Here is a 21406-nt window from a genome sequence, read left to right on the forward strand (position 1 = left end):
ATGGTGAGACTGAAAAATGCAAAAAGACCGGGAAAGACCGGGAAACGAAAAATATTTTTCGTTGGAAAATCGGAAAATATTATGACCGTGATCATCCACGTGACAAGTGACGCACTGTGCATGATCGATGCGCCAGGACGGCAGGAGGACTTCGCCCTTTTCCAGTCTCTTTCAGGTCAAACCAGAGACGTCGCAGATTCTGGCAAGCGACTGTTGCTGAATCAGGACAATTTCACATATCGAAATCCTGTTTCTTGCTGAATTGTCTTCCTCTGTTTCCTTGTTCCATGATGGTTTCTTGAAGTGGATAGGAGTGTCGCACTTAGTCTTATAGAATGGAGTTCTTGGCTGAGGACAATACGTGTGGCCAGACGCTTTTGCGTCTGGTCAGTCGAGGCAATGCCATCATCGCTGAGCTGCTTCGCCTCTCCGATTTCATACCACCAGTTTTCAGAATGGAAACGAGAGAGGAACAAGAGAAATATCAGTATATTCTTCCTGACTTTGCCTACTTTCGTGGTGCTGAATTCTACGACCACAAGATTGACACTAGCCCTGTAAGTACAAAACTGAACACGTTATATCATATTTCAGGTACAAAATAATATACAACAATCTGAATTGTTGAGCAGTAGGTCCAAGATATTGACAGCATCAAGTAGACCCATCACGTTCCACTGTACAGATCTGAAACAGCTACCGGTACTGAGTCCATTGAGATCAAGAATGTTGCGAGCATGACTTGTGACAACAGGTTTGCGATCATCCGCGCTCGTGTGTGTGTCTGTGTGTGTGTGTGTCTGTCTTGCTTGCATGCATGTACATGCATGAATAAGTGGGTGTGCAGGGGATGGGAGCCCTTTGTGATCTGGAGTCTCACTAACACAGGGGCGTCGGAAGGTATTTTAGTGTGGTACGGTCAACCTTCTGAAGTACAATTTACTCGTGGGGGAGGGGTGGCTGAGCCAAGAAATTTGGAAATTTAGAGCCCAGATCAGTGTATTTCATTGATTCACAGGGTACCTGGGGCAAAGAGTCTTACGGTCAATACCGTAGTGGCCGTACCGTATCCGACGCCCCTCTAACAAGAGTTTGTAACCTCGAACACAGCCACATACACGAACACACACACACGCACACAGAAACACACACACACACACACACACACACCAACACACACACACAAACACACACACACACAAACACACAGAAACACACATACATACATGCGCACACAAACGCTTGCTCGCACAAGCACACACATGCACACACGCACGCTTACACCCACACTTGTGCACACACACACACACACACACACACATCTTGACCTTGACACACAGCTGCCGTTAAACGGCTATGCTGGCCTCACGAGGAGGGGCTCAAGGGGTGAAGTACAATTGTAGCATCACGACTTCACAGCAGAACATCCTGTCTCATGTCCTTGCAGATCCTGTTGCATCCAAAATCTTGTGCCACATGCACAGCAGATGTTGAAGTGAAGCTGTTCTTTCGTTGTTGGTTGCTTGCTGCGGTTACACTTACCGGTATGCCATTGGAATCCACAGCCAGGCCGAAAGCAGCGGTCACATGCGCGTTCACGCACACCCGCACACACACACACACACACACTACTACTACTACTACTATAGCATGACTGCCCCATAGGGCCACGTCACTCCCTTGTGACAGGGAGCCAGAGTCAGGGTAAGAGAGTCAATGCTGGCGAGCCACATGCCGGTTGAGATCTCGTGGAAGCCGAAAACGTTTATTGCAGAGCCGGCACTCATATTCGAAGGTACACCCACACACACACACACACACACACACACACACACACACACACACACACACACACACACACACACACACACACACACACACACACACACACACACACACACACATACACACACACACACCTATTCTGTTCACATTTACAGTTTACATTATATGTCAACAGTTGTTTTGTTTGTGTGTTGCATGTGTGTGTGTTTATGCTAGATGCTGCAAGATCTTGATGAGGAATTCCGAGAAAATCACATGGAGATCCTGACTCGCTTCTATTTGGCTTTTGAGAGTATTTACAAATATGTCTCTGACCTCAACAGGTAATTACTTGTCGGATGGCATTGTGAGAGTGTGTAATCTAAGCCAGGCGCTTGGTTTGTTCTCTTTCAAGGTTTGCAGATTGTGGACTGCAAGTCCATTGTACATGTCCCTATTGGGACGCCACTGTGTAGAGGCCCACAGCAGACTGCTTACCTGTCTGGATACTAGTATTTGACACATACACTGTACATTGGGGCACCTCAACTCGAACTTTCCCAATACGGTCTCTTCTCTGCACCCTGAAGATGGGGCATGCCCGAAAATTTGGTGAATTCTATTATTTACTGTAAAGTGACGTGTGCAGCAAAGAGACCGTATATGGAAAGTTCGAGTTGAGGTACCTAATGTATGAGTGGCTGCAGTGGAGTTTGCGAGTGCTTAGAAAAGCGTATACACTGTACACTGTACTGCACACATTGTGCAAGCATGCTAAAATCTGTCTTGGGACTACATGTAAGCAGCTGACCACCTGTTTCAGAGGAGCGCTAGAAAGAAAAGAAATTCACGGCTCGCGTCAGACTCGGCTAGATGCCGAGTATTCCGCATCCGTAGAAACGCTGCCACCCTTCAAGGAGATCAAGGCGCAGATGCAGCTCCTAAAGCGGTGGGAGGTGAGGAGATCAGGCCAGCAAAGTGGTCAAAGACAGAAAATCCCATTCACTGCATCCATGTATCCATGCTTCCCTCGTGCCACTAGAACTGGAACCGCTACTTGTAGAACTGGACCAACGGGTGTATCATTCCTGGTCAAGGGGCTCTGGACATTGGGACTATGAGGACCACAGTTTGGAGCTCCGTAGGTGCCTTAGACACAGTATGGTTCAAGTCCAGTATGAAGTTCATATTGTAAACACACGCTGACTTGTTTGCACTTGGTGTTGTGTAGATTTTTGGAGGATCTAGAAGAAGGTGTGTACATTCAGCACACCCTGGAAATGGTGCTCTTCAATGGCGATGGCAAGCAGCTGATGGTGAGCTCTTTCTCCTTCCCTCCATCACAGACACACATGCATGATCACGCTTGCATTGACATGCACATATGCACACATGCATGATCACGCTTGCATTGACATGCGCATATGCACACATGTACACAGACACAGACACACACACACACGCACACACGCACACACACACACACACACACACACACACACACACACACATACACACACACACACACACACACACACACACACACACACATACACACACACACACACACACACACACACACACACACATGTATACATATATGTGTGTGTGTGTAATGCCTTGGCGCTGTCTGATTTGTGCAGGTCACTATTGTTGTCTTGGCATGCTTTGGATACAATACAACATACGTATGTCGTATGTATGTTAATTGAATGGTTTGATTCTGTGTGTATCCATGCCTGTATAACTCTCTCCCCATTGTCTGACTCTTGCACCATGCTATAGTCTGAGAGCCTGTATCTTTACGGAGTCATGCTGCTTATCCTGGACATGAAGATCGAAGGACCAATTCGTGAGCGAATGCTTGTTGCTTACAACCGATACAAGTGAGTCTATCTTGGACCCACGTGTGCCATAAGGTATCCATAGTAGTGCAGAGTATAGATGTGTTGTATGAACAGCAGTCCTGCAGTAGAGGGCCGTGTGTGTGTGCATGTGTACGTGTGTGTGTGTGTGCACGCGCGCGCGCGCGTGATGTTGCCCCGTCTTGTACTGATGTGCACTTACATATGCCATATCTCTTAGACTGTAGGGTGCACTGATGTGCTTTTGCAGGCTCTGTGTAGGCTCCTGATCTCAGGCGCACACTATGCTCTGGCCCAACATGAGCATGTGTGTTCAATTGTGCAAAGGTTGGTCGCCGGGGGGGGGGGGGGGGGGGGGGGGGGCATTATCCCATGGTGCCGAAATGCACAACTAGTGCACCACTGTACACATTTGCTGGACATTTAGTACAGAGGAAATCATTCATGGTGTTTTTGTTTGTCGGACCATTTAGCACCTGTTCCCCTTGTAAACATACATACATGAACATGTACTGTTGATCCAGGATTGTTTTCCTTTGAGGGCTCAACAAGACAAGTAGCAGTACAGTGGTCCCTCTATAATCCGGCACCGTTTGTGCCACGGAAATCTGCTGGATTAGGGAGGGTGCTGGATTAACAAATCGAATTTACTGCTGCAATGTGCGTGAAGAGGACATTTTGGCTAATGCAAATTGTGCTGGTTTACAAATTGTGCTGGATTAGAGAGGGTGCTGGATTAGAGAGGGTGCTGGATTAGAGAGGGACGATTGTAGTACCACTACTTGGGGTGTGACTTGTACACACACACTGGTTCTGGTCCTGATTGTAGCAGTTGTAGCTCCTCACTGTTTATCACAACACTTGACCTAGCAGGACAATGAAATTCACATTGCCTGAGAATATTAGGCAGTGCCCTGCTGTTGGCATGGTCTACGTTCAGAACTGACTATGGGCTACGCCTACCTGAACCCTTACCCTCGCCTATCCTGCCGTTTCCTTGCTTTGTTGTTGTTCAGTGCGGCCCAAACTGTGGACTCCAGTATGGACGATGTGTGCAAGTTGCTGAGAAGTACAGGCTTTGTAAACGGAGCGCCACCCAAGAAGCCGCCCAAGTATCCAGAGGACTATTTCTCGTGAGTTTGTTTGTGTTTGCACAGCCTTTTAGTGCAGTGACATGAGTGTGGCGTTTCTTTTAATGCAACCTGAATGCGGTGTGGCATTTCTTTCAATGCAACGCGAATGACAATATTGTGTGGCATTTCTTTCAATGCAACCCCAATATGCTTTCAATTTTTACTCTCATTCTGTCCAGTGACCAATATTCAGCAAGGTGTTTTGTGCTGTTTGATGTGGTGTTGTGTGTGGTGTTGCTCAGTCGTATTCCCATCAACCAGGAGTTCATTGAGATGGTGATAGGACGGTTGCGATCGGATGATATCTACAACCAGGTGAGTGTGACAGGAATCCTGTCCTTAAAGTACCTGTAGTATTGCTTTCACTGTCCTCTGAGCTACGTACCATGTACCACTGCTGCTTCTCATGTTTATGACTCATTGTCTCTGCCTCTTTTTGCCTTTCTACTCCTCCCTCTCTACCGAAGTCTCACTCCTCTCTATTGCTGTGGTTTGTTTACTTCGTTGATATTCATGGACTTCTGCTACAAGGAATACCAAGAGTACATAATGTACTCTTGGTATTCCTGCACTGTACCATTGTTTCGATGCTGTTTGTTTTGATGGCAGATTACCAACTACCCATCACCAGAACATCGCAGCACGGCACTGTCCACACAGGCATCCATGCTTTACATCATTCTCTACTTTTCACCACACATGCTGAACACGCAGCAAGCCAAGATGAGAGAAATTGTAGACAAGCATTTCCCCGACAACTGGGTAAGTGTCTTTCGTTCAGTGATGGCTCGGTAACTTTCAATGTTACTGGCAGTCAACTTATTGGTGTTAGTGCCAAGGTGACCTTCTTGGCTGACCATGTGTCATTGAGGGCTTCCTTTGCTTGCTTGTATGTATGTACTTGAAGTATGTATGTATTCATGTGACACTGCTGCCGAGCCGAAACCAACAGCAAAGGAAACAGTAACAAATTCCTTAGCCGGTTGTATACTGGATTTGAGCATATGTTCGAACAGACATGTCAATGAGATACGGCTATGCACAATGATGCACATTGTTCTTTTGGCAAACTGTATTGTTATGTGCACATTGTGAGTACTCTGCACTGCTGGTAGCTCCTGTGTCATTGTGTGTGTGCATGCGTGCATGAGTGGGAATGACTATTGATAGTAACAGTGTGTTATGTTGTGTTGTGTTGTCAACAGGTGATCAGTGTCTACATGGGTATCACGGTGAATCTCATCGATGCCTGGGCACCGTACCGTGCTGCTTCCACTGGCCTGAACAACACTCTGGAACAGGGAAACATTGTTGAACAGGTACTAGTACTAGTAGTACACATGTACTGACGTAGTCATGTACTCTAACAGTGCATCAGTGCATGATGCTCATGCCCTAAGAAGGGGATTATACTTGCGAGCGTTGCCAAAGGTGTGTGATGCCACACGGTGGCGTAAAGTGGCGAAACCAGAGTTTAAAGCGTGTTTGTGGGCAGGTTGACGGGTGGGGGAATATGTTCGTATGGACTTGGCAACCATAATGATGATGGATGAGTGACTGGGTTATTCGTGGAAGCGTGTGTTCCGCGTAGGAGCAACCAACTTCTTTTCTGGTTTGGTGTTGCTATTTCGCCTGTATCCCAGTTGCATGTCTGCTCTCTTTTGTTTACTCCGCTCCTCTAATCTACTGTAGCTTAGTGCTCAATGTGCTGTTGTTGCTCTTTGGTGTGTTGCTGCTAGGCATCTCGTCACATTATTCGAGTAGGACAATTGAACAAGGCGGTGAGTATCTTCTTGTGTGTGGGTGTGGGTGCGTGAGAGAGAGAGAGAGAGAGAGAGAGAGAGAGAGAGAGAGAGAGAGAGAGAGAGAGAGAGAGAGAGAGAGAGAGAGAGAGAGAGAGAGAGAGAGAGAGAGAGAGAGAGAGAGAGAGAGAGAGAGAGAGAGAGAGAGAGAGAGAGAGAGAGAGAGAGAGAGAGAAGGGCACGTAGACAGACATACGGACAGACGGACATACCAGTATTTACCAAGAGCTTGATTGTTTACGCTATGGCGGCACATCCTTCACTTCATTTTAAAAATGAGAGAGACTCTTGTTGATGCTCTTTTGACTTGTTATGTGTTGATACGGTACATCGTACTGTGTATGTGCCAATGTTTGTGTGTCTTGCTCAGGTTGACAAGTATCTACAAGAAGGTGTTCTCATTGAAGACTTTGTTCTGGATCACATTCCCAAGCTGATGAACTGCTTACGGGAATGCAATGTTGTCATTCGATGGCTGATGATGCACACTAGTGAAGGTGTGTAGGACTCGGCTGTATCATCATATTGGAACCTAGAAGTCATTGAAGTTTCCTTGGAGACAAAAAATAATACTTACATATTATAACACTATATTAGTACGAAGCGAACACACTTCAGGCTCTTCACCACTTACCTTTTGGAAGTTTCCACTAGTATACATGTACTTTCATGCCTTCTTATCAGGTTGTCTTTCAAAGTGTTGCTGGTGAAGAACCTAAAGTTGTGTACTTCCTAGGAATCATTTGCCTTGTCTGTCTGTGTGTGTGCCTGTGTGTTCGTGCATGTGTTATGCGTGTGTGTGTGTGTGTACATGAGCATGTGCGTGGGCATGATTGTGTACATGCACTTACAACTATGTTTTTTTTGTCTTTCTGTAATATACTATGCTGGCATTAATCATTTGAGAAAGAAGTCTATCTCTCCTCTCATGTCCTCTCAACTCCTCTCAACTCCTCTCAACTGCTCTTCTCTTTGCTACACTGTTTACAGCTTCGCTTGTGGAGGGCACCAAGCGTGCCAAGATGATCTATGACATAGTAGTTGGACAGCAGTATCATGTGAATGCTCTGTTCAACCTGCTGCTCAACACTGCTCAGCTTGAGTTCCGCTTGAAGGAGGTTAGTGACTCTCTGGCGCCGGTGATTTGTCCAATAACATAATATTAACTGGTTTGAGGGAAAGAGACAAACGGGAAAAGTCTGAAGAAAAAATTGACTGTCACCACCAGGACTCGAACCAGGGACCCTCGCTTGTAGCCAGCGATGCTCTAACCACTGAGCTATGGTGTAGTCGTCATCCCAGCAGAGGCCGTTCAACATTTTCTTCAGACTTCGTAACTCACACTTCCTGTGAACATAATATTATGATTGTATTAGCACATGCATTCATGTATCTCCAGGCTGGAGTGATGTCATCGACCATTGTCTCTAAGTTATTACCTTGCCATTGCCTATCCTAGAGTCAGCGCAGTGCTACATTGCACATGCATTCTTTCAGTGCACGCTCACGTGTGCATCGGTGGCTGTTTGCTTTGTTTGCATTCGTAGATGTTCAAGATGATGTTGGGCAGCAAGAAGGACAAGTGGGAAGGCTACAAGAAGGAGGGTTCGGAGCGAATGGCTGAACTGGCCGAAGTCTTTTCTGGTAGCAAGCCTCTAACACGTGTTGAGAAGAATGGTAAGATCATGCACAGTGTTTGTTATGGGGTTGATGGGCTGTACATGTACATATAGGTGTGATTTAGGTTTGCTGTAGTGTAGGTAATAGGTATTGTGCAGGGGCAATGCTAGTAGCTAGTGCTTTATTTCATGTAGGCATGCTTCTCGCATTGTGTGGTCACATTCACGAGCATACTAGTGCTTGTAACGTAACCAACCGTTGTTTCTGTGTACACTCTCAATCAATGCTGTTCTGTACTCACAGACAACCTGCAAGCCTGGTTCAATGAGATGGCATCTCAGATCACATCATTGAGCTATGATGATTCAACCACTGCTGGTCGAAAGATTGTGCAGTTGACGCAGGCATTGGAAGAGGTAATCTATGGTGCTGTGCTATTTCTTCACATATCGCCTCTCTCTCTCTCTCTCTCCTCTCTTTCTCTCTCCTCTCTCTCTCTCTCTCTCTCTCTCTCTCTCTCTCTCTCTCTCTCCTCTCTCTCTCTCTAACTCTGCATTTCTTCATAATTCACTTCTTTGCTTGTGCCTATGCCTGTCTATAGGTGCAAGAGTTTCATCAGCTTGAAACCAACATGCAGGTGCGGCAGTTTCTGCTGGAGACACGCAAGTTTCTGCATCAGATGATTCGCACGATCAACATCAAAGAGGAGGTAAGCTTGGCAGATACTAGTACATGACATTATACAATCTTGGATAGACCGTGACTGAATGCTAAGAATAGTACTACTAGGGTTGGACGGCACAAGCAACTACTAGTAAGTCGACTGTCCAGTTGGTAGAGTTGAGTCTTTTAAAGGGAAAACCCCTATCAGCTGGCACGTCTCCAGTCGCATCACTCCTAACGATATTCCCATACTGTAGAACGGGTAATTTTAGCGACGTAAAAACCCTAGCGAATTTAGCGATCTACTCATTTTCGCTAAAGTTTCAAGTCGCTAATCCGTTGAGAAGTAAGTAGTGCACTGGTGATCCGTGAGTAAAATGGCTGCAAATTGCTAAAATAAAACGTCGCTAACCGGTTGACAATGGGAAAACGCTAAAATTAATAGTCACTAAAATTACCCGTTCTACAGTATGCCTGCTTTTTCTCCTTTTCACTCACACCGGTTAATCTAGACTGTCATATGGCCATGGGTATTTTTTGTAGCTTGTTCCATCCGCATCATGCTGTGCGTGTGGTGTGTGTTTGTGTGTGTGTGTGTGTGTGTGTGTGTGTGTGTGTGTGTGTGTGTGTGTGTGTGTGTGTGTGTGTGTGTGTGTGCGCGCGTGCATGTGCGTGCTCAGGTTCTCATCCAGATGCAGATCATTGGTGATCTGTCATACGCCTGGCAGATCATTGACAAGTAAGTCACTCCCAGTCTTACTGCATTGCTTTGATCGGGATACATGCATAGTCATAGTCATAGTCATAGTAGATATGATTGTCGGTGGTCATGGAGGGGTGCATGTGTTGCTGATGTATATGTCTGTACTAGTGCGATGTACTGCTCACTCAGTATGGCTGTGGATGTGGGTGGGCATGTGCTGTGGGTGGCTAGATCGGCTGCTCTTTGAGTGCTCCGTGTCTCAATATTCTATTGTACTGACTGTGTGATGTCTCCATGGTGTTGCTCTCCCCTGTCTCCCATAGCTACACAGTGTTCATGCAAGAGGCAATCAAGCAAGATCCCAGTGTGGTCACAAAGCTCCGTGCCACCTTCCTCAAGGTTTGTACTCTACTCTACTGTGATGGACGTTCAGAACTGTGTGTGTAATAGAGATATGCTCTGTGCATGAGATTATTTAATCAAAAAAGTAGAAATACACTGTACATGTATGAGTATTGAAGAAGGGTAAGTATGAGTATCATAAGTACTCGTTTTCAAGCAGGGTAAGCAGCAGCATTTGGCCTTGTACAGTTTTTTTGTGTTGTGGCAACATGTCGAGGTCGGCCGGAGAGTGTAGTTGTGGTGTGGTTGTGGTGTGGTTGTTGATGTAAAAATACATGTACATGATGGTATATTGAGAGGAATTTTCAATCAGAGAATGCTTCTCTTTTCAATAACCTTTTTCGTTTACCTCTCCTCTATCTACCTCTTTCTGTTCTTGTCTCATTATTCAGCTGTCTTCCGCACTGGATGCCCCACTTGTGCGTATTAGCGAGTGTGGTAGTAAAGACTTGGTCTCCGTCTCCCAGTACTACTCTGGTGAACTGGTCGCCTACGTGCGGCGGGTAAGTTATCGTATTACTCTAGTTACACTATTATATAATTATGCTTCTGCAGAGACGATGTGGAGTCGATGTACCGTAAAGTCTTGTATAAAAGCCGCGGCTTCTATGACTTTCTTGGTGAAATTCTGCAGGCTTCTATAAAAGACAGGTATTTCTATGTATGTCAACACTAAAACCAGGCTTTTGTGTAATTTGATGGGCCCAAAATTGCGGCTTCTATTCAAGTACGGCTTTTATACAAGACTTTACGGTACCTACCGGTATGTATTGCTACTGATGTATGAGTTTTAGTCTCCGGCATATGCTCTGGGTTTCTCAGTGTTTGTGAATGTTGTAATAACTTTTGCGAGGAATCATTGTAACCGGTATTCGTGATGGCAGTGCTTTGTCGGCAGCTGCATCTTTGTGTCACACTGTGACTGCCTCTGACTTGTGTTTGTTTCCTCATTTGCTACGGCATGTGTTTGTGTGTGTGTGTGTGCGTGTGTGTGTGTGCGTGTGTGTGTGCGTGCGTGTGTGCAGGTGCTGCAAATCATTCCGCAGTCTATGTTTGGTGTTCTGGAGAAGATCATCACTATGCAGACACGTAGTATTCAGGAGGTATGTTGGCAGTGCCATGGGCCTCAGAGAGGCCTTTTTTAGCAAGTTACCTCCGTCTATTGTTATTTGTGCCTTTCCTCATATTCGTGTTGTGCGGTAGATAACTTTGTGCAGGCCTGCACTCCCTGGCAACAGTACTTAGCACATGTATCAGCTGTCATCCTGCTCTAAAGTATGTTGTGTGCTTCACTGTGTGTCTTTCTTACAAGGTGCCAACTCGGCTGGAAAAAGACAAACTGAAGGAGTATGCTCAGCTTGATGAGCGTTACCAGGTAAGCTTGTGTTGACATGTGCCTAATTTGACATGGGGCATCCTCTGCCCATTTGTGGGTTTCTTCAGCCAGTACAATACAGCTACCATGTTATGTTGTCATGCAGTGTTGTGTGTGTTCCATGCTGAGTGTCCTGTTTGTTCTGTTCTGATTTGCCTGTCTCATCTACTGTTGCACATAGGTTGCCCAACTGACGCACAGCATATCCGTGTTCACAGAAGGTATTCTCATGATGAAGACAACACTTGTTGGCATCATCAAGGTCAGATTGCGTAATGCTCTTGGCTGCTCTGACATGATTGTGCACTGTCTATTTTTCTAGCTACGTGTAGACATCCTGATGATGGCTCCTGGTCGAAATTTGGTTAGGATTATTGAATTTGCAGCAAAGAGACCACTTGCTTTTGGTGATGATGCAGTGTTTTCTGTGTCATGTGTAGCCATGTCAGTGTGTTTCTACTACATGGAACAGCTTGCTGTAGTTGTTGTCTATAGTCTGTACTGCTTCACACACACCATCTATTGGTCATTCAAAATGGTAACATTCATTCACTTCATTGTCCCTGTGATGTGTGTGTGTGTGTGTGTGTGTGTGTGTGTGTGTGTGTGTGTGTGTTGGCAGGTTGATCCTCACCAACTGCTGGAAGACGGCATTCGTAAGGAGTTGGTCAACAAAGTAGCAGCCGGTCTGCATCAGTTCCTGGTCTTCAACCCCAAAGCTAAGGTATGGCATACAGGTGAACTGTAGGTCCTTGATACTAGCATCACATCCACTTGTCTATTTGGAATTAACCTTGCAGCTGGCTTACAGGTGTGAACGTTATTGAAAAAGTCGTGTTGATGACAATGTCCAGTGCCTTTACCTTTCTTTGCAAGGATACACAACATGTTCTTCTTTCATGTGGTGCATTCTATTTTGAAACTTGTCTAAAATTACCCTCCAATTGTTTCTGTTTCTGTTAAGTTTACCTTCTTGGTGCTGTTACTGTATGCCTTTTATTGCTCTCAGGCACCGGAGTTGCTCCCCCGCTTGGACGGTCTGAGTGCCCACATGGAGGGCTTCCGCAAGTCCTTTGAGTACATCCAGGACTACGTCAACATCTATGGGCTCAAGATCTGGCAAGAGGAGGTGAGTGTGTGAGATCAATTGCAGTAACCTGCAATATTCATGAGCCGTATGCCCTCAAAAGAAGTCTTCAGGCTTCCTGCAGCTTCATAATAGAAAAGAAATTTGGGTGGCCACACCCATTCCAGTCTCACTGCAAATCTGAACCAATTCCATTATTAAACAATGTTCGGCACATGGCCATCGTCAGGTAACTGAACGATGCCCTCCACAAGATTAGTTTGGCTTTTGTGTGTGTGTGGGGGGGGGGGGGGTACTGTCATGGCCTGGATAAATGACAATGGGCTATCATTGCAAAGTCAAAGCCACGATCAAGGTGTATGTGTGTGTCTGTGTCTGTGTGTGTCTGTGTGTTGCTGTTTACTTGGCTTGGCTAGGTCTCTCGCATCATCAACTACAATGTGGAGCAGGAATGCAACAGTTTCCTGCGTACAAAGGTCAGCAATGCCTGCTGCACTGTTTACTCAGTGTTTAGCAAATACAGAAGTACCTAGCACTGTGTGACCCGCATGCATATATCTATGCTGTGCTGAATCCTGTTTCTAGGGACTGCATGTTGTCAACTCGAATCTAGATTTTTTAGTTTTCCATATCAACAGTATACTATGCACATACGTGTATAATGGACTAGAACAGACTGTCGGAACATTTCCCTTTTCCAACGCCTCCAGAAAATGCTCAGAATGGTTTGGATAATCAATACTCTATTGTATGTCCGTTGGTGGTGTGCCAGTGTGGCATGTGAGAACAGTGAAAACACATATGGATAGTGATAAGTTCTGAACATGCTTGTTCTTATTCAACTTCCTAATAAGCTTGCCTGTCCCATATCATGAGACCTGAGTGTGTCCATCTGTCATGGAACTCTGGCTTGAACTTACATGTGCCTATTCTGTAGTCTGTACGCATGATGGAATACTGGTACGTTTCCTTGTGCGTATCCCGAGTTACAGACCAATGATACAGCACATCCTGATATTGTGTGTGTTGTTCCTGTGTTTGTGCTGTGTGTTGCTTATACTGTATGCATAGGTCTATGACTTTCAGTCTGTGTACCAAAGCAAGACGATCCCCATTCCTCGTTTCCGACCAGTTGATGCCTCCGTCAACTTCATGGGACGCTTGGCGAGAGAGATGCTGCGAATGACAGATCCCAAGTATGTCTAGAAGTGTGGTTCAAGCCCTGTGCCTAAACTGGTGAACATTGCAATTACTGAACATACCCTTATCAGGGTAGTACTGTGGTTATCCTGACCTTATACGGCAGTTGTGATGGTGTACATGTAGTGTTCCCTTCTAGAGCTGTCTCCAACAGCATTTTAAGCATACTTTACTACATGATTGTAAATCATTTGTCTTCGTGTGTGTGTGTGTGTGTGTGTGTGTGTGTGTGTGTGTGTGTGTGTGTGTGTGTGTGTGTGTGTGTGCATGCGTGCATGCGTGCATGTGTGTGGGTGTGTCCGTGCGTGTGTGTGGGTGTGTTGTTGTTGTTATTGTTGTAGGGTGACATATTTTGTCAACCAGATGAACACATGGTACAACAACCGCTCATACGATGAGGTGATTGATTCCAAAGTGTTCGCCAAGCTCCAGGTATGTTTATATTTACAGTCAACCTCATCAATAATGAACTTGACTGTAGCGACCAATCGTGAATATTAACATGTTATCTTCTCCCAGAACAAGCACCCAATTGGCTACCTACATTCAACCTTGGGTGTAGCGGTGGTCTGGCATAGTTGATGACTGTGTGGATAACAACACAGTTGTATGTGTCCAGAGATCAAGATTGCCACTTGAATACGCGACGTTTTCATCACATGAGTGCCTTCTAGTCCGACAGTCACAACATTGCCTTGATGTCACCTCCAGTTTTGATGTTGTATCTCTGTGCCGTTGATAGTTCAGTGACCCGTTTGAGCTAGAACATTTTACATGTTTGGGGGCATGTTTGTTTGTGAGTCCCTGGCCATACCGACCTGACCAGTGCATGCTAGGAAAAACCTGGCAGGATGTCCATGCCAAGTCCTGGCAGGATGTCCTGGCCAAGTCGAGTTTGTACACCCTCGCCTCTAGGCCTGCGGTAGAAACGATTTTTAATGCAAGCAAGACTGACCCAAACACAGTCCGATTGCTTAGTAGAGAAGAGCTGCTTTACTGAGCTCCTGTTCTGCTTTGTGTATTGCCTGTACATACAGAATGCTGTAGGAACGTTTGGCTTGTCAGGTCTGGATCGTCTCTTCTGTTTCATGATGGTCAAGGAACTGCAGGTACTGTCTTGGTATATGTAGAAGCCTTGCTTGATAGGTTTAACGTGTTTTCGACTTCGACAGCATGTTGCAAGGCGAGGACGCACAAGTGCTTCTGACTACAACCATAACCCGGTTGGCACAGTCCCGGTCTTGCGACCATTTGAACCGTATGCAACCGGATTATGGTTGTAGTCAGGAGCGCTTGTGCGTCCTCGCCTTGTAACATGCTGTCGAAGTCGAAAACAGGTGCTGTCTTGTATAAATGATATCTTGCCCATAGGATGTCAGTACTCCTTGTCAGTTTGTGCTAGATTGTGCACGTCTGACTGTTCAAAATCAGGTCCAGTTGGTGGGCTCTAACGCATACCTTGCCCCACCGTTTTCCATGTTTCAATTTAATAGCATGTACTCGAGTAACAGTTACATTCCTTTAGACAAGCTTTGGGATACTGATGCCAGAACATAGTATGTGTTCAATGATGTCCTGGTGTATGTACGTCCCTTAGCACAATACTGCTCCAGGCCAGAGTCTCTATGTGTTCTTGTGTGTTCCTTAGCACAACACTGTTGCAGAGTCTCACTGTTCCAGAGTCTCACTGTTGCAGAGTCTCACTGTGTTCTTGCGTTTCCGCCTGACTGCTTTGCTTCCTGCTTAGTCGTTTGTGCGCATGCTGAAAAGCATGACGGCGGATGTTCCGACCAAGAACATGTTCAATGCCGTGCTCAAGAACCTCTTCCCACTCAAGGCTGAACCTGGTAAGAGTTGTGACTTGTGAGCATACACTGAACCTGCAAAGTGTGACACTCCTTGCCAAAGTTGCCAACTTTAGTCAAAGAGCCCTACTAGTAAGTAAGGAATTACTACAATTTAGTAGGCTCCTGACACTGTGTCTTTCTGCTTGTCTGTGCTTAGTCAACCCTGGAAAGCTCTACCAACAAGCCATTCAGAAATCCGCACGCCTGTGGCCGCCTGTCCTGGAAGTTGTGTTGAATGTAAGTACTGACTAGACTAGTGGTATCTTACTCGTATTGTTGTGTAGCCTGCTGTGCCTGTGTACTGCCTGTGTACTGCCTGGTTCTGACGTGTCTCCGGTCTGCTATGCTCCCTTGTACTTGTAAGCATGCACTTCAGTAGCAAGAATTCGTTATGTCAGAAAAGTTCTTGTCCTGGAAAGCAATCGCTAGCGGTTTTATAATAGTTTAGAAGAACTGAGAAGTTGCGACTTCGGCGCTATTGGCGATGAAGTTGGTTGTTCCTACTTGGAACACACGCTTCCTGCCGAACTTGACACTTAACTGACTCACGACTGCCATCCGTAGAAGAACTGGTATTTTGTATTGACCTCTCATCATGCCATGGCAGTCAGTGATGTACAATGAACATGTCTCTCTCAAATAGTGCACTTGACTTGCATTGGAAGTGTACATTGAGCATTCCTACCTCCTGCCGTTACACATTGCCGTTGTGCAGCCCGTCATACACTGCCAGTGGCTCGGGTAGATCACCAAAGTGGCCTTGTACATGTACTTGCAGACCAGCTCTGTGTAGCAATGTACTACAGCTGTATTTTGATAGCCTAGATCCTTTGCATCTTGGAAATACTTTGATCAGCACAATTGGTCATAGCAAATCACAGCACGCACAGCGCACACAATTGCTCTTGTATGTATTCTGACTTGTTAGATTGGACAGCGACAGCTGCTGCGACGACAGATTGCCAATGAGCTACGGTCATCATGCCGCTTCGACTCCAAGTTCTTAGCATCGTGTCTGGCCACCTTCAACCAGTAAGTATCACAGCAGTGTGGACCACAGTCTCTTCCAAGTGGAGATTCATACTAATACACTATGTACAGTGGGTACTTACGGGTGGCTGCTAGTAGACGTTTTCAGTTAGATGAAGATACTCGTACATCCTACTGGACTAGTGTAGTACAGTCAGACCTCGCTTATCCGGTCCTCTTTTATCCGGATCCCTCACCATCCGGAAGAAAATAGCTCGTTACAGATTTGCAGCATACTTGATGCATCCAACATAACCGTTGTTCGGTTATCCGGTTCCCTCGCCTATCCGGATATTTTGTGGAAAACTGATGTATGCGGTTAAGCGAGGTCTCACTTCTAGAATTCTCTCGCTCAAATGCTGCATGGCGTGCTGTGTATAGGTTCCGTAAAGCAGAGGGAGGGAGACAGGCATAGACGGAGATGGACTCTAGCAGCCAGTAACAGTACAAGTTTAGTTCTTCTTTTCAAGTGCAGTAGAACCTCTCTCCCCCGGGTGCCTTGGGACTGAAGGGTGCCGCCCGCATCTTTTCATAATCTTCCATATTACTCAGAAATACACTACAACCATGTCGAGTATGGCACGCTATTCTCTTCAGTTGGGCTTACTGGCCTCGGATTGAAACCACTAACAAATACACACAGGTATCTGCTGAGGAGTATGGTCTTTTATGCGGAGAGGTAGTTTAGCTGTCCGCAAGAAAAGTAAGACATTTTGAAGGACTGACTGCACATACCTGCCTGCAGGGTGCCAGGTTACGGGAGGAAATGCCTGGGTATGGGACATCTGGATAGGAGTGGGTCCACTCTTGTTGGTATTTATGGCATCTGACTCAATTGAATCATTGCCTTCATCATCTTTGTTCCTCTCTCTTGTGTGTTCAGGTCAATCTTGACTGATATCCAGGCTCATTACGCTGACCCGTCTTTGCCCTACCCGGGTGAAGACAATCCTCTTCTGTCAGAGCTCACATCTTACTTGGAGACGTCCGGTATTCACAATCCTCTCACCAAGGTTTGTGCTGGGGTTTCCCCATGTGTGCTTGCTTACAAGGACACTTAGTACTTACTGAAGTATGTACTAACTTGTTTGGCCTGTTGGTATCAGCGCATACCGTAGTATTGCGCCGCTATAAGAACAGTGCCTTGCAATCGAAAGCCTGGTGTTTTCGGCACTTCATCACAATCTGACACTGTTTACTGCGCGTCGAGTGTGAGGCTATGATACATATTGTGGTAACTTTTCAAGAGTTTAGAACACAAGCTAGGTTTGCTGTGCAAGTATATCCAGAGGAGGAGGATGCCGGAGAGGCAACGTGTTACACTGTTTGCTTGTCTGTTTATTCTTTCATCTAGATCTACATCACACCGAGCAAGTCAGAAGGCCTGTCTCTAATACTGTTCATCTTCACGCTGTCTCTGCTGCCTAAGCTGCAGTATCTTCGCAGCCTCGGTGAGTTGTGAAAATCAAGAGGACAATCCAATAACACCGTCTGTCTCAGGTTTTGACAAAAGGATTATTTCAGAATGGCCGGTCGGCTCCCTTTATGTGCATGGGAGCTTATGCTTGCCCTGGGACTTGACTTGACACTTGAACTCTCAACGACCAAACAGAACCTTTACTCGAAGAAACAATGTGAATGGTGATGGTTAGGATTTGATGAACCTTTGAAGAAATACAGTCAACATCGCTTATAACGACACTCTGCGGGGCATCAGAAAAGTGTCCTTATTCGCGAAGTGTCGTTATACCCGAAGTCTCATTATATGTGTCACAGTTGGATGGGACTTTGCTCTGGGCATGAAAATGATGTCGTTATTCGCGAATTGTCGTTATATCCGCAGTCGTTATTAGCGAAGTTGACTGTAGTACACTGTCACTCTACACGCATGGTGGACGAGGCCGGCCAAAGGATCAGAGAATTACAAGTGGTTTGAAATATGTACCAGCGCTGCCTGTGTGTGCAAGTGTTTGTGCTGGTTTTGTGCCTAGCACACGATAGATGTACACTGTTTGATAACTATGCCAAGGCTGCACGTCATTAACTTGTATTCTGTGTACCTCCGTGTATAACTGTTCCCCGGTCCATACAGGTGGCTTTGTTGCCAAGAAGGGTGTCGAGCCGTTTGATGGTATTGCTTTCGTGGTGGGACTGGTGACGATCCTGCACCAATTCCACACGGATGCTACAGAAGTCTATCTGGCCTTCTGTGCCCAGTACATCCGCAGTATGGTTGATGCCGCTGCCTCGTCAAAGTATGTACTTGCATTTCCCAGGCATGCAGCATGGGTTGTGGGCAGGTGTGACTGGATTGTATTGTTCGAAAGATAAATTCACAATCATGATGGCATTATAGTAGTGTCAGAGATCGCATTAGCATGGAGCTCAGCATGACAACTTGTCTTCACTCTGTCTATATTGTGTGATCATGACAGTTGATTTCGTTGGCATTGTGATGTGAATGATTATTTTATGTCTTTGCAGTTACCTGTGCAATGGACTGCTAATCGCCTCGTTCTCACGATGTCGTTGATGCTTACTGCTTGTAGTGACTCTCCATTGCACTCTTGTTTGTCCTTCTGTGCACACACTTTACATGCCATGGGTCCGCTGCACTGCTATTGCACTGGCTCGTTTAAAATAATATCATGCTTGATGTGATGTGTGTGTGTGTGTGTGTGCTGTGTGTGTGTACTGTGTGTATTGTGTGTTGAAGGGACAAGTCACCTGACCTGCCTGCAGATTGCATTGCTCTTCTGGTGTTTTTGGAGGAGTTTGTGTGCTACGGCGAGCACTCACAACAGGTAATGTTACAGTCACTGTCAAGGCTGTCAGTCAGGATTATGATCATGATCGTGAACGCGTGTAATGTTTTCTTCAGTACTTGAACTCATGACAATGTAGTGATTGCACATGTACAGTCAAGCTAGGATAAAACGATGCCTAACAGATGATTAACGATCGCCAGCAGGGAGTACTCCTTAGTTGTCAGCAGGGAGTACTCCTTAGTTGTCAGGTTTGACAGGACACAGGTCTCTTCCGTAGCACTTCTTTCGTTAACATTATATTTTTTACTTTTTCCAGCACATGTACTTCAGTACTGAGGAAGGAAGTGATATCCTCCCAAACATGAAAACTAGAATATGAAGCTGCAGGGAGCATTGGAAGTGTTTCTTAGATCATCAAGAATGCCAGAAAATGATGCCTGCGGAAGATCTCCTCGGATATACGTCCGATTGGTGTCTTAGTTCTGGGATAGCTATGTGTAGATCTACGACATGCATGACGATAAGTTGTGAACTTCTAACGTTACAAACAAGACTAAGAAGTCTTATTTCCACCTGGTTGGATGTGGATAAAGGTACCACCTGTGTGTGTGTGGGGGGGGGGGGGGCACAATTTAGAGGTCCCTTGCGCAAGTGGCTTATGTAGCAAGAAGGACCCATGAGTGTGTGTGATCCCCGGTAGCCTAATCGGTAGGGCACTGTCCCGGAAAGACAGGGGTGCTGGGTTCGAATCCCGCTCGTGGATCCTTCTTTTGCAACATTGGCGCCTGGCAATGGCTCGAACCCACGACCCATCGTACCCCCCGCGAGCTAGGTACGGCGTGAGGACACAGCCTGTTGGGGCGGGGGAGCAGTGTAGCAAGAAGGACCCATGAGTGTGTGTGATCCCCGGTAGCCTAATCGGTAGGGCACTGTCCCGGAAAGACAGGGGTGCTGGGTTCGAATCCCGCTCGTGGATCCTTCTTTTGCAACACTTAGACAGGTTTCACGGTAGTGACTGGCTGTAACCGAGTACATTGTGCCTTCTTGCATCCCATGGTGGTGATGGGTGCCTATAGCCTTGCTGTGTGTGCTCTCTATTATTCCATTGCTGTGCCAGATCTTGGAAGGAAAGGTACCACCGTACATTCTGGATGAGTTCCGCCACAACGTACCCAGAGGTACCTTACCTGCGGCTAAGTAAGAAGCGCTATCAGTGAACATACCCAGAGGCACAGCACATTGCTTGCATCCAAGTAAGCAGTGCTTCCAGCAGCTATCAGTGGCCTCATTTGCTGTGCACTTCACTTGCTAATTTTCTTGATCATCATTTTCAAATTTCCAAATTCATTATCAATATTATTGGCTGCACTCTTTGTATCATATAGTTTTGGAGGTATATTGAGAGAAGAAAGTCACAAAATTGCTTGCCTCGGCAGCATCCATCAGTCTCATTTTCAGATACGAAAAATTATGCCCCATCACAACACATTCGTCATGTTAATTATTTAGCTGCTCTCTGCTGGCGCAGGCACCGGTCCTTGCTTTTGACAATCGCTTTTTTCTTTTTGTTTGTGAATGTGAATCTTGCAATATTCTTGTGTTACTGAATCTGTATTGACAGCGGAATGGTGCGAAGGCTTTGATGTGGTATTTTGTTAGCTTTGTGAAGTTTAAAATCTTGTAGGACGCTTTGTGAAGTTTGTATATATTATATACTTCAGTATTCCATGGTTTCCGCGCAATACTCCCGCTGCATACAAACACACTATAATCCATTGTACTTTTCACGTTAAAAGTGGATGGATCCTTTTTACTTATACGAATATTCTCCATGGTAGCCATCTGTCAAAGCCATTAGGTTATTTGTTATTTTAGACCTCCCTGACACTGACTGACAAACAACTACGGTGTTGGCTACATCTTCGCCAAATTTATCACCATGGGTCGCTTTGCAACATGTGGAACAGTGGGATTTTTCGTTCCACAAGAAAAGAGGTGCTGATCAGCTATGTGTGTGCTGCTCTTGCGCTGATAGCGCTGATATGTGCTCGACCAGCGTACTTGTTAAACACCCACACACCTACCCCCCCCCCCCCCCCCCCACACACACACACATGTGTACACATGCGCGCACACACATCACACACA

The 21406-nt window shown here is 45.9% G+C and overlaps 1 protein-coding gene across 1 annotated transcript; it reads left to right on the forward strand.

Moving 5' to 3' along the window:
• Positions 1 to 180: 180 nt before the first annotated feature.
• Positions 181 to 21192, forward strand: LOC135806514 (WASH complex subunit 5-like). The gene is made up of 34 exons (XM_065320705.1): positions 181 to 557; positions 2002 to 2108; positions 2996 to 3080; positions 3550 to 3650; positions 4646 to 4762; positions 5005 to 5077; positions 5372 to 5524; positions 5968 to 6081; positions 6502 to 6543; positions 6935 to 7061; positions 7555 to 7682; positions 8112 to 8241; positions 8488 to 8600; positions 8786 to 8893; positions 9528 to 9586; positions 9874 to 9949; positions 10345 to 10455; positions 10978 to 11055; positions 11265 to 11327; positions 11509 to 11589; positions 11950 to 12051; positions 12337 to 12456; positions 12831 to 12890; positions 13486 to 13610; positions 13956 to 14046; positions 14652 to 14723; positions 15362 to 15461; positions 15619 to 15698; positions 16390 to 16493; positions 17374 to 17503; positions 17845 to 17941; positions 18583 to 18745; positions 19207 to 19294; positions 20376 to 21192. The coding sequence occupies exons 1-34, from the start codon at positions 336 to 338 to the stop codon at positions 20457 to 20459; spliced, it is 3504 nt and encodes a 1167-aa protein (XP_065176777.1). The 5' UTR covers positions 181 to 335; the 3' UTR covers positions 20460 to 21192.
• Positions 21193 to 21406: the final 214 nt, after the last annotated feature.

This window comes from Sycon ciliatum, chromosome 1, assembly GCF_964019385.1.
Source record: "Sycon ciliatum chromosome 1, ocSycCili1.1, whole genome shotgun sequence".
Classification (NCBI taxonomy): Eukaryota; Metazoa; Porifera; class Calcarea; order Leucosolenida; family Sycettidae; genus Sycon; species Sycon ciliatum.